Genomic DNA, 14,558 nt, shown 5'->3' with positions numbered 1-14,558 from the left:
TTCAAAAATATTGTAATATTAGCCAAGACCAATTTCTACTGAGTAATTTATTTAGGTGCTACTTAAAAAGAATTTTGAGATTTGAAATGATCCCCATCTGTAAACTGTCTTATCTTCTTAGTGATTAACTAATATGAAAAATAAACTGGCCTATCATTTTATATGGTACAGTTTCCCCAATATAGGTAAACACTCAAAACTATACTAATTATTTTTCGCTGGAAGCGTTTTTTGGGGTATGTCCTCCAAATCATTTTAATCAGAAGCATATCCCTCTCTAGCTATGACACCGAAAGAACTATCAAAAGAAAAAATTAATTGGACTTCATAAAAATTAATGTTCATGCTTCAAAGAATACCATCAAGAAAGTAAAAAAGCACAACAATTAACTAAAAATGAATCATGGACTTGAATTTAATAAAAAACAAAACTATATTAAAAAAGTGAAAAGGCAACATGCAGAAAGGGAGAAAATTTGTGCAAATCATTATATCTGATAAGGGACTTTTAACTAGAAAGTGTAAAGAACTTCTACAACTCAATGAAAAGACAAAAGATACAATTTTAAAATGAGCAAAGGATCTGAAGAGACATTTCTCCAAAAAATATATAAATGGCCAAAAAGTATATGAAAAGATGCTGAACATCATCAGCCATCAGGGAAGTACAAATCAAAAATAACAATGAGATAACTACTTAACAACCATGAAGATGGCTATAATAAATAAGACAGAAAACAAATGGTAGTGAGGATATAGAGAAATTGGAATCATCATACACTGCTAGTGGAAATGTAAAGTGATGCAGCCACTTTGGAAAAGAGTCTGGCAGTTCCTCAAAACAGTAAATACAGAGTTACCACGATTCTACTCTGAGGTATACATCCCAGAGAAATGAAAATACATGTCCACACAAAATCTTGTATATGAATGTTCATAGCAGCATTATTCAAAAGAGCCAAAAGGTACGAACCACTCACATGTCCATCAACTGATAAACTGACAAATAAAATATCCGTACAATGAAATATTATTCAGTAACAAAAAGGAATGAAGTCCTGACATGTTACAACATGGATGAACCCTGAAAACACTATGTGAAGTGAAAGAGGTCATTCACACAAAAGGCCACATATCATTCCATTTATATGAAATGTCCAGAAAAGGCAAATCTACAAAAACAGAAAGTAGATTAGTGTTTGGCAGGGGTTGTAGGAAGGGAGGCAATGGCCAGTGACTGCTAATGAGTATGGAATTTCTTTTAGTAAAGATGAACTATTCTAAAATCAGATAGTGGTGATGGTTGTACATTTGTACACCATCTCTGTGAACCTATTATATACTACTTTAAATGAGAGAATTGTATGTTGTGTGACTTTTACATCAATAAAATTGTTATTTTAAAAAAGTATAGTCCTCTCTTAGCATACTACCCAATTCAATTATAATACTATGCAAACAATATTCCTAATAAGAGCAGAAAAGAAATTCCTTCAAACACTCTCATATTTCCACTGAAAATCATCCAAAATGGTATCAATACTGCCTTAATTTTTCCTTCTAAAATTCAATCAATGGAATTAATTACATTCATATTCAATACATAAAAATATTTGGCACCATGTTACTAATTAACAAATTAAACAAACATAATAATAATATTAATTATAATAATACAAAGACTACAAGATGTTTTGTTTATAAAAGAAAATTGAGCAAAAGTCAACCACAATATACTTACTACCAACTATTTCAAGATTCCTTCAAATCTTTATCCATGTCTAAAATAGATCTTAGTTACCATCATGCTATATATACAATCTTCATCTATTTCCTTATTCAATGATTTTGAATAAGTACATAACAGTTTACTGAAGGTTTATCCCCATATATATTTAGTAGTTGGACAAACTAGCATAAATTCTCAAGTTACAGAATTTATATTCTGGGCCATAATATTTCTAAAAATATTCGATTTTTAATTACTGAGACCATTTGCTTGTTAAAAAAACTAGAAACATTTGAAATCTGCTTCACAAACTTGCTCTTCTACCAAATTATCATTTTCAATCAGAATCATTAAATAGGAAAAAAACACACACATACACTCCAAAGGGGTGAGAAAAGGAAAAAAAAACAACAGACAAAAAGTCTAAAGTAGAGAAGCTGACTCACAAAATGATTCACAAGCATTTCTTGGATGTTTTGTCCAAGAAAACTCCTCTGACTAAAGTGGAAACTTGTTTGGCTACAATACATCATTTTGCTATTATGATTAATGCCACAGTACCAAATATTTGAGCATGTGGCATATGGGCAAGAGAAACTTCATATGTGTTGATTTAAGTACTGCTACATTTTGGCCCACAACTGTTTAGCTAATATTGAAAAGGAAATGTAAAATTCTATCTAGTTTCTCCTAACTTTTAGATTCCAGTTATTGAAGTGTTGGAACTAAACTAATTTCAGAAGCTCACCAACAATTTTAACTGACTAGTTATGTAGTAATATTGCAAAAAGTGAAGACAAAAACTAGTCTTTTGAAGAAAATAAAGGAAATAAATTTGCAAATTTTGATATAAAAGCAAGCCAATATTACTAACAAAGCATAAAGTTGATTTATGCCATTTTGGGAGTCTCACTAAGTCCTATAGTTCTTATCAAAACTCGAAAGATACATGATAAATATCCATTTGGAAACACCTACATAACAGATCCTTTACTCCTACTAACAAGTAATATAACAAGACAAAGCAACCTAAGAATGAAATATAATTAGGGATGTCAATAGAATCATAAGTTAAAATCAGATTATACCATACTAATTATATATATTCCTCTTCAATTAATTGTGTTTAGCATCTACATGTGAAACTCTATGCTATACAACTTCAAATACACACAGATAATACACAATTACTCCCCTACTCCTTATCCAAAAAAAAGTTAGGTAGGAGAAGGAACAAATCTAATAAGCAATTTTGTTTTTGTTTTTATTTAATATTACTGCCACTGCTCCAGTCTTTCATAATTCATCTAAAATACTAAAAAATCCCTCAATTGGCATCCCTCTAGGCCCCAAGTGTCCATCTCCCACCATTCCATCAATTCTGACCCATTTTGTTTACAAGTGATTTTGTTCTCCTAACATTTTCATCATATAATTCTTCTATTCAATAAATAACCTATAACAATTCTCCACTAAAATTGGGGTCATTTTTTTAGGCAAGGGAACGTGGAGAGGCAGTAGAAAGGAATTCAGCTCAAAAATATCTGACTTAGACATTTTATCAGTTAAGAGATTTTCTTAGATTAAAAAATGCCTTTTAAAACATGTAAACATCTACCAGAAAGGTCAGGATTATCTCTCACTCAAATATACACACTAATACCCCAGTTTTGAGAAATAAGATAATGGGAATTTGAGAATACAGCATGAGTCAGGGTCCCTTTAAGGGGATGATGGCTAACAGACAGTCAGACAAGAGAGAGAAGAAGGAGACTAAGACAAGGACTAGCCTACAGACCCTAGGAGAGAGGATAAGGCATTAAAACCCATATCTAGGCATACAAAGCCCTCTATAATGTCCAGTTTTCTTTCCTGTCCCCCATTGTCACACTCATCTCATTTTACTTTTATAAGCATTTCATTCACTTTACTAAGTATTTATAATATGCCAATCATTGAGGTAAGATGAGGCTACAAAAGTGACAATAAAGAATATTCCTTTTTGTGAAGAGCTTATGCCGGGAGAAAAGGTAAGCAACAAACAACAATGCATTGAAAATACTATAACAGAAGTGTACATCAAGTACTATAAGGTCATAGAAGAATGAACTATTATTATCTGACTATGGAATTCAGGTTTGTTTTGAAAAACAATGAAAGTGTACCACATAGACAAGGGCAGAGAACGCATTCCAGGTAAGAGCTGCAGAATATGGAAAATGATATGGATTAGAACCAAACTGAGACAGGTATGCTATACTAAATTTGGAATGTGATTCTGTAAGCAATAGGGTGCTGAATAAATTTTAAAGTAGGGGAGTGACATAATCAGATTTCTTATTTAAAAGGGTAACTATGCCAGAAGTACAGATAAATTACCTGGGGGCGGGTGGGGGCAGAGATAGGGAGGGAGGCAGAGAGAGAAAAAAGGGAGGGGGAGAAGGAAAAAGGAAGGTGGGAGAGAGGGAGAAATGTTAGTTAGGGTAGACCAATTAGAAGATTATTACAATAGTCTAGACAACAAATAAGGGTTTGAAAACAAGGTGGTAGCAGTATGGGGCCATATAGGGAACAATTTCTAAAATAGAATAGGACTTAATGACCAACAGGAGGAAAAGGGAAATGGAAGGTCTACCTCCCCTTAAGCCTGGCTTAGACTCACACTATACCTGGTTCTTCTCAATTGTTGTACCTGTGTTACTGCTGCTTCATTTTTTTAAATTGAGGTATAATTGACAAACGATATTATGTTAGTTCAGGTGTACAATATAATGATTTGGTATTTGTATAAACTGTGAAATGACCACCCAATAAGTATAGTTACCATCCACTACCATACAAAATTACAATTTTTTTTCTTTTTCTTCTTATAATCAGAACTTTTAGGATTTATTCTCTTGGCAATTTTCAAGTACACTATAATATTACTGACTATAATCACCATGCTGCACATTACATCTCTATGATTATTATAATTGGAAGTTTGTACCTCTTGACTCTCCCTTCACTCATTTATTCCCCTCCCAGCAACCACCATTCTGTTCTCTGTAACATAACATACATGTGGGCTTTTTTTTTTTTTTACATGTTATCACAAAGTCTTAGTACTTATTCACTTCACATATCTTGTGTCTTATCTCTGCCACTAAATTACAAACTTCTTGATAGCAAGAACATTCTATGCCATTTTTAAAATTGAGTTTTGTTTTATTTACATTATAAAAGCTCCAGGTCTACACTCACCTATGTCACAAATGAAAGCTTTTAATAATACTTACTGAATAAGAAAAGCCTGAGGTATCTGATACAATCCAAAATGCTAAGTTGAAAAGCATTATTTTCCAAATGTTCTGTCCATGAGCCTTTTTTCTTTTTAACCTCTTTCATGGTATACACCATATCATAATTTCTTTTTATATTCCCTGTATTACCTAAACCACAGCTGCACGCATGTGCGCACACACACACAGTATTTGGGGGAGGTAAAAGAATCTTACTAAAAGCTGATTGATAAATCTTAATATATCATATGTTTGTTCCTATATTAGAGTAAGGAACAGTTAGGAGTTAAGGATTAGAAAAACAGAAAGCATGAAACTATAACAACCACCATCTCTAGCTACCACTGTTACCACCACCATCATTTTAAAAGGAACATTACAAAAGGGGTAAGTAAGGTGGGGGTGGGTGGCGAGGAAGAAAAACAACACACGTATATTACCTAACAAGGGAAAAGATGCTCAGCCTGATTTCAAAAGCATATCAAAATAACTTGTACCTTTTCTATCATCACAGAGAAAACATATGAGCTCATGTTATAACGGAAAAATTTCAAGGCTATATGGAGATTTTACCCACCACTACACCTCCGATGTATAATCAATTTCAAAACAAATTACCATGTGTTCTTGGCCAAACTGTTAGGCATTATCACTGCTATTCAGATGTAAAACATAAACAATTACTATAGCAAAGACAAACACCAACAGCAAAAGATCTTCATGACTTCATGATTCTTACCTGTTCACTCTCCTAGGACACTTGTCTGGTTTAATATCTACCTCATAAAGGTAGACATCAATCTTTGGGATTTCAACTTGAAAACAGTTAGCCAGTAATTTAATGGGTTTGCCCATTGAGCCATAGCCAGGTCTTCTGGGCACCATGAGTAGGGGCTGGGCCCCAACGGGTCCTGCCAGGGAGGGGGGGAAAAAAAGAGTAACACCGTTATAAACTGCATTTGATAATCCTGTCAATAAGAGTATGTTAGAATTTTAAGTACAGTTGATTATGGTGTTGAAGCCTAGTGCTGAAAGATGACAATTTCTAACACTTTTAACTTTTTTCATCCCAATTTACTCTCCTTACTAAAACATACATACAAACAAACAAAACCCTGACTACTTCCAGAAAACTGTTTTGGATGGGGTAGAAAGAAGCGGACAGCAATCACACAAAGCCAGGTGAGTATGAACAAATACAAATCACACCTAAAGAGTATGAGAACAACAGCAAACTTAAGAGTAGAAGGCAATAGTCAGAATAAGAGCAAATGAACAAAATGAAAACAGTACACAGTAAAAAGGATCAGTAAAGCACAAAATAAATTATTTGAAAAATAAAATCTTTAAAGTCAAGGGAACACTGATTTTTAAAACAGGAGAAAAAGGGCTTACATAATCAGTATAAGTGAAAACAATATCTACAGATACTGAAGACATAAACACTGTCAATTAATTTGAAATTTCGATGAAATAAATGAAATACAGCTTACTGACACAAAAAAAAATATATATAAAATTTGAAAAGTCTTCCATTGGTAGAAATCTAAAATGTTGCAGTTGCTTTGGAAAACAGTATGGTGGTTCTTCCAAACATTAAAAATAAAATTACCATATGATCCAGCAATTTTACTTCTGGGTATATACCCAAAAGCATTGAAAGCAGAGTGTTGAAGTGGTAATTGTATACCTATGCCCATAGCAGCATTAGTCATAATGGCCAAAAAGGGGAAGCAACCTAAATGTCCACTGATGGATGAATGGATAAACCAAACATGGTACATGCATATAATGAAATATTAGTTAGCCTTAAAAATGAAGGAAATTCTGACATATGCAACAACACAGATGAACCTGTGGACATTACGCTAAGTGAAATAAACCAGTCACAAAAAGACACTGTATTATTCCACTTATTAATACCTAGAGTAGTCGAATTCATGTAGTCAAAGCAGAAGGATGCTTGCCAGGGGCTGAGGGAGAGGGAGTATGAGGAATTGTTGCTTACTGGGTTTAGTTTTACTTTTGCAAGATGAAAAGAGTTCTGGAGATTGGTTGCACAACAATGTGAATATACTTAAATAGTACTGAACTGTACATTTAGAAATTGCTAAGATGGTAAATTTAACATTATGTATATTTTACCAGCTAAAAAAACATCTAAGTGATATCTAGCATTAAGTTTTTAAAGTTCAAAATGTTGTAGCTTTGTTAAACAAAGCTCAAACAATAAATTCAGTTAATAAATTAATAACTATTATCCAAATGAACTTATATTTAAAATATCTGAAAAGTCCTGTAACTATTTGAAAAAATTATATCCACAATTAAAAATATTTGCACACACTGAAAGATTCTAGATCCAGATGGCTTCACTAGAGAATTATATGAGTTATTTAAGGAAAAAATACCAAATTTCCTCAAATTCTTCTAGAGAATAGGAAAAAAGTAAACATAACCCAATACAACTTATGATGCCAGACAACCCTGATACAAAAACCTGACAGGATTATGAAAAAGAAATATCATAGGATAATATCACTCATGAACATTCATGTAAAAATCCTAAACAAAATGTTAAATTAAATCTGCTAATATATCAAAAGGATCATACATCACGACCAAGATGAGCTTACATCAGAAATTAAAAGTTGGGTTAACAATTTTTTTCACTGCATATAAAAATTAACATTAAAGTGCTACATATATCATTTACTTTTAAATTTTATTTTTATATATTTGTAAGATCTCTTCTGAGGGCATAATCTTTCCTGATATGCTTGACCGAGATAGGCGACACTGAGTAAATCTAGACTAGGTCACTGTTCTGGCTCTGCCGTTTATCTAACCACTTGGCCATAAAGGTCAAGCCCTGAAACTCTATTTCCTGATCTAATAAAATTAAAATGGGAGTAATACTTGATCTGCTTCTTTTTTCAATAAATCTTGTCAGGCTCAATTTAGAAAATGAACAAGAGCTAAAATTTATCAAGCACTTACCATGCCTCAGGCAATGTGCTAAATGTTTTACATGCATTACCTCATTTAATCTTTATACAAACTCTAAAATGATTTTATCGATGCCTAAAATTTCATAGCTAGTTAAGTAGCAGAACTGGGATTGGAACCCACCCTGCTGGAGTCCCTAATTTGTTCCATTGATGTACATTCGTCTTTCTTTTTGCCAATAACATGCTGTCTTGATTACTATAGTTTTATAGTACTAAGTCTTGAAGTGAGGTACTGTCTATCCTACCACTTTATTCTCCTTCAATGTTGTGTTGCTATTCTGAGTATTTTGCCTTTCCATATAAACTTTAAAATCAGTTTGTCAATATCCACAAAATAACATGCTGGCATTTTTATTGGGATTGTGAAAATATATAAATTTCGTAGGGAAGAACTGACTTCTTTACAATACTGAGCTTTCCTATACATGTACATGCAATATCTCTATTTAGATTTTCTTTGGTTTCTTTGATCAGTTTTGAGTTTTCCTCATATAGATCTTTTACATATTTTGTTAGATTTACAGCTAAGTATTTCTTTTTTGTGTATATGTGTTAATATAACACATTACTGTAATTTTAACTCCAAATTCTAATTGCTCATTGCTGGTCTATAACTCAAGACTTACTATAAGGCTACAATAATAAAGACAGTGTGGTACTGGTAAAAGAACGGACAAATAGATCAAGGGAATAGAGCAGATGGCCCAAAAATTGACCCACAGAAATACAGCCAACTGATCTTTGACAAAGGAGCAAACAAGTGGATATCCACATTAAAAAAAAAAAAATCTACATACAGACTTTACATCTTTTTCAAAAATTAACTCGAACAGGCTAAGAGAACTAAATGTAAAATGCAAAACTAAGAAACTCCTAGAATAGTAAAAACTTAGGTGGTCTTAGGGTTTGGTGATGACTTCTTAGATAGGACACCAAAAGAACAATCCATGGAAAAAAATTGAGGTTTTCATTAAAATTTCAAACTCCTGTTCTGTGAAAGAGAATGAAATTAGGAGCCATGGACTGAGAAAATATTTGCAAACATGTATCTAACAAGAGGTTAATATCCAAAACATATAACGAACTTACAATTCAACTGAAAAAAACAACTGATTAAAAACGGGCAGAGACCCTGGCCCAATCACTTTGGAAATGGTTCCCTTTTGAGTTGCAGCTTACAACTACAACAAAAAAAAGTGTATGAACTACTATGACTCTGAACACCATGAAGACTTTGAACTTCTTTCATAAACATGAATGCATAAACTTGCTCAAATGGCCAGGTACCTCCTGAAGGTTCACGGTTCCCAAGGCCTGGACTGTGTTCATGGAACACTACAAATCCTTGGAGAAAGCTTGAGCTAACCAGTCCCTCCACCTCTGACAATTTACTGAGTAAATGGAGGGGGACCACATAGTTACTGTTGGCATTGTCTGTTGGGACACTTTCTAAAAACAGACCATTTTCCTTAACTAGTATTAGTTTTGGTCTGCTTTATGAGATCTATTTTGAACTAATGTAATACATGGCTGGTTTTAATATACCTTTTCCATTTATCATAGTTAATATTCCTACAATTTTAAAATCTTGTCTTTTTACATATTTATACTTCTGTCTCGTGATTTTTTTTGAATTGTTACATTAGTTGTGCACATAGTGAATCTCGCTTTTCATATCTTGAAAAAAGGAAAAACCCACTAAACAATAAACTTGGCTAGACCTTGTTTTGGGAATTTTAAAAGCAATTAAATTTTTTCCTACATGGAAAATATAAAATTCCTTCCTTCCTTCCAATCAGCTATTGATATGTTATCTGTTATAATCTAAAGTACTCCTATGACCTTTGTAAGCTCTGAATGAACTTTCTTTTTTCAATAAAAATTAAACCTTTTAGCTTCTTAAAAAATAACTTTCTGCTATTTTATTGATATGTAGTTACTAACAAGACTGGCTTAAAAATATTGTAGTGTTCTTTATGCCCATTCTCTTATGAAATTCATTGCCTCCATAGAAAATTTTTTAAAAAATCAAAAACATAAAGTTCATTTCTCTATTCTATACACATTTAACAATTATGTTCAAGTTTGTATAGAACGTAGATTAATTAATATCAGTTACTACACTTAAGTAATTTATAACATATTTGGGGATATCCCATCTTAATTATTAAGGAAAAGACATATTAACCTTAATAGCTAACTTGTATTAAGTATTAAATATTTGACATACATTAGGTGATATCTCACAACATAACTTTTGAGGCAGGTATTATATTATACTAAAGAAACTGAAACCCAAGGAGGTTAAAAAACATGTTCATAGTTAGAAGGTGGCAAAGCCAGGATTTGTAAATAGGCAATCTGATTTCAGTGCCTCCATTTTCAAATCAACACACTATACTACAAACATTTGCTGAAAGTCTATCATCCATTAGAAAACTATTTACTGATTCACTATTTTGTTCAACAAATATTTACAGACTGTCTCTAAGTGCCAAGCGTTTTTCAGGCTCAGCTGAATAATACTTTTAATAATAATAATAAAGACCTCGTCCTCACAAAGGTTTCATAGGAGTGATGGGAAAAAAAATATATTGTATATCGTTTTTGCCTATCAGGTATTATGAAGAAAAATAAAATAGGTTAAGAGAACGGAATGTGTGTGGGGAAGGTAGGGGGCAGGAACAAACTAAGTAGTTAGCCATTTAGATAGGTTTGTCAAAGAAGGCCTCTTTATTTTTTTACGTGAAGATCTAATTGGCTTTATTAATCAATTCATGAATCGGGCAGCATCTCATCTAGCAAGCAGAGAGATACTCTTAAGAAGGCCTCTCTGAAAGGATAACAAAAGCAGGCGGCAACAGAAGTGAGAGATCAAGTCGTGTCGATATGAGGAGCATCCTAGACAGAGGGAAAAACCAACAAGTATAAAGAAAAAGAAGCTTGCTTGGTGTTTGATTAATAGCAAGAGATCAAAGTGAATAAGAGAGAGAATGGTAAGAGATGATGTCAGAGAGATAATGGGAGATAAGATCACACAAAATTTTTAAGCTATGATGAGGTCTTTGGATTTTATTCTGAGACACGAGAAACCAACAAAAGGTTTTGAGTCAAGAAGTATTATGATCTGACTTAATATATATTTTTTAAATGATCACCTCAGCTGCTGTATGAAAAATTATATGTCAGGGTCCAAACAGGGAAACCAGTTAGCAGGCTAACTGACTGGCCAGGTAAAGAAAAATGTTGGCTAAAGCAGGGGTGGTAGCAGCTAAGGTAATGATGGTGATGTGGAAAATATTTAGAAGGTAGACCTGATGGTAACTGCTAATGGATTAGGGAAATGAGAGAAAAGAGCTCTCAAGGTATCTTGGTCTAAGCAACAGAAAGAATGGAAATGTCATTTACTGAGTGAGATAGGAAAGACTCACTGATAGGAGCAAGTTTAGAGAGAAAATCAAGAAGATTTTTAGGACATTTTAAGACCGAGGTATCTATACAAGTAGGTATCTAGTAGGCAGTTAGAAAGGTGTGGAGCTCAAGGGAGAGGTTGTAAATGTGAGTGTCTTCAACATTTTAGAGATAATTGAAACCACTAAATTGAAGGAGATGGCCCCAAAGGTGGTAGAATACAGAAGAATACTAAGCCCTGGGACACTCTCACTTTTTAGAGACTATGGAGATAAAGAGGAAACAGCAAAGGAAGAAGAAAAGTGATGGCCAGTAAGGTTGGAAGAGGACCTGGAGAGAGTGGTATCCATGAGACCAGGTGGAAAGTGTTCCAAGAAGGAAACAACTTAATCAAATGCAGCTGAAAGTCAAATAAAATGAAGAATTGGGAATTGACTATTGGTTTTTGTAAGAGTAATTTCAATGAAGTAGTGGGGACAAAAACCTGACTGGAGTAAGTTCAAAGAGAATGCCCTGAATTTAATCAAGCCTTTAGGTCCTGGCAGTTTACAGTGAATTCAGAGGAACATGTTAACTTATACCATGAAGATGGAACCAGCAAAATCCAGACTGTGAAAAAGTCTAAAAGGACAAACAATCCATAAATTGGGGGGAAAAAAAGAATAGAAAACTTTCAGATTAAAAGATGCTTAAGAGATGTACCAATCACAGTGTATGGAACTTATTCTGACCCTAACTTAAAAATGGGGGGAAAAAAATAAAGCCAAACTTAAAAATATATACATAGACTATTTGAAATAAGTAGATATTTGAACACTGACTGGATATTTGATATAAAGTGTTATTATTATGTTGCTGTGATAATTATACTGTGGCTTATTTAAATAATCCATACCTTTAATAGATATACTTAGTAGATATTTATGAATGAAACAGATTCTTCTAGAATATGCTTCAAAAAAATACAGGGGAGGGGAAAGTAGAAGGGACACAATGGACATGGGTTGACAATTATTGGGTTTGGGTGATGGGCACATGGGAATTAAATAATCTGCCTATTTATTATATACATTCTTAATTCTCTATAATACAAGGTCTTAAAAATTAGGAAGAGAGAAAGGCTATTTGCATACTTCATCTCCTTTTACAATCCCATTGTACAGATAAAGAAACTATGGTTAAGGAAAGCATTGCCCAAAGTCACAGTTCATTTTTTTAAATAAACTTTATTTTTTAGAGCAGTTTTAGGTATATAACAAAATGGAGAAGGTAGAGATTGCCCATATGCCTCCTGCCCCCACAAGCACTGCCTTCCCACTATATATTTGTTACAACTGATGAACCTACAATGATACATCATTATCAAATCACAGTTAACTTGAGAGCCAGGCTTTGTCTCTGAAATCCATACTTTTATACTATATCACAGTGCCATTTTTTTCCCATTATCGTTATTTTACCTGATGCTTTTTGTAGAAACTGGCAAAAACTAAAATTCTGTTTCAAAAATAAGCAATATAACAGAACTCTACCATTATTAGCTGTAAAATAATAATTAAGTTCAAGTATCCATAAATATTTTAATGGAACTTAATGAAACAATTCTGACACCAAATTATACTTCCAGTGAAGCATATTTTAGTTATTTAATAAATACACATATTGCACACTAGAGCTAAAAATATAATTACACAGAAATACAAAGCACTATCTGGGCTTTCCTTTCACCTCAAATTTTTCTTTCGGCAGCTAGGGTAAGTACTGGCTAATATCAACTAACCATATTAAACTTTAAACTTAAAAAAACATATATTTTCAAAGTGTGTGTGTATGTATGTCGTTCACTGACTTAACGACCTAAGATATACTAGTTGTTTAGTCTAAAGCTAAATAATAGCAAATATAACTGATGAAAAATATGCAGTGAATAAATTAAAATCAACTACAGCATCACTATAGCCTATCACCAAATTAAGGATTTTCAACAATTCTACTTCTCTAATATTCATGGAACACTCTTGTTTCAACAATTCTATTTCTAGGAATTTATCCTAAAGTAATCACTGCACCACTATACAAAGACATATATACTATGATACTTAGCAAACTTTTATTCATAATAAAAAAAAAAGAATGGAAAAAATGTAAACCACCATTAACGAAATAATATACAAAATTAATGTAAAAATAAAATTAAATTAAAACTGAAAATTATTATGTTGCTATATAGATGTAAGTATTAATACAGAAAAAATGTCTATAATACATTACTGAGTAGAAAAAGCAGGTTAAAACAATATGATGGGTGGATAGACAGACAGATGGTTGTCTAGGAAGAGATACGAGAAAAAATTAACAATGGTTTTATCTGGAGGATAAGATCATATTATTTTCACTTTCTATTATACATTTCCCTATATTGTTTGCTTTTTTAAAATTATAAACATGCATTTTTATAATGAGAAAAGGATTCTATTTTTGTTTTGGAAAAATAAATAAATATATTGTTGACTTCAAAATTTGACCATAATGCCTGTTTACTAGTTATACCTACAAGACTAACTAGTAAACATCAACATGAGATTTTAGTAACTTCCTATCTAATAACTCCACTTACTCATTAAATGAACCTGATCAATGTACTTATTGTCATATTATATTTACTATAATCACTATAGCTAAATAATCACTTATAGAACATTCAGCCTGTTGAGGGTTAAATTTCTCAGATGGTGGTATGGGGAACAATTTTTTAAAATGCATTTTCACCCTTGAAAACAAGAAGTGGGGGGACATTATCCAAGTAGTCCCTGAACTCTGAAAATGCCTTGAGATTTATTTTAAAATTCTATTAAATTCTAATTAATAGAATTTTTATTTGCTGGGTAGTTTTCAAAAACTGAGCACCTAAAGCACAGATATTAGAAAATTTTTTTTTTAGTAATTTTAAGAGTAATGCCACTTTTAGGTTAAATATACATATAGAGAGATATCAAATCATAATTTAGAAGCCAGATGTTTCTTTTTTAAAAAAAGACTTCATTGTTAAGGTATAAACTCATTTTGCAATCTAGTCTTTAAACTTTTTAAAAATGCAGATACACTAATGAAATTCTGTTATCAGAC

At 32.4% G+C, this 14,558-nt stretch overlaps 1 protein-coding gene across 6 annotated transcripts in view; it reads right to left on the bottom strand.

Annotated features, from left to right (window-relative positions):
- The window catches only part of AGO3 (argonaute RISC catalytic component 3), a 98,154-nt gene that overhangs the window by 78,987 nt on the left and 4,609 nt on the right, over positions 1–14,558 (bottom strand). For 3 of the 6 annotated variants that reach the window (XM_016147240.2, XM_016147244.2, XM_016147241.2), the window contains exon 1: positions 5,750–5,855. Coding sequence is in view for 1 of the 6 variants with exons in the window: in XM_016147238.2 (XP_016002724.1) it covers positions 5,750–5,921 (172 nt within the window). In the remaining 5 variants the exon portion in view is untranslated. Of the gene's footprint in view, positions 1–5,749; positions 5,922–14,558 lie in introns of those variants that run through there. The other 3 variants (XM_016147238.2, XM_016147239.2, XM_036231654.1) reach the window with 3 other exon arrangements.

Source organism: Rousettus aegyptiacus, unplaced genomic scaffold, assembly GCF_014176215.1.
Source record: "Rousettus aegyptiacus isolate mRouAeg1 unplaced genomic scaffold, mRouAeg1.p scaffold_m13_p_1, whole genome shotgun sequence".
NCBI lineage: Eukaryota > Metazoa > Chordata > Mammalia > Chiroptera > Pteropodidae > Rousettus > Rousettus aegyptiacus.
The sequence above is the reverse complement of the archived record's forward strand: the minus strand, read 5'-3'. Positions and strand labels throughout refer to the sequence as shown.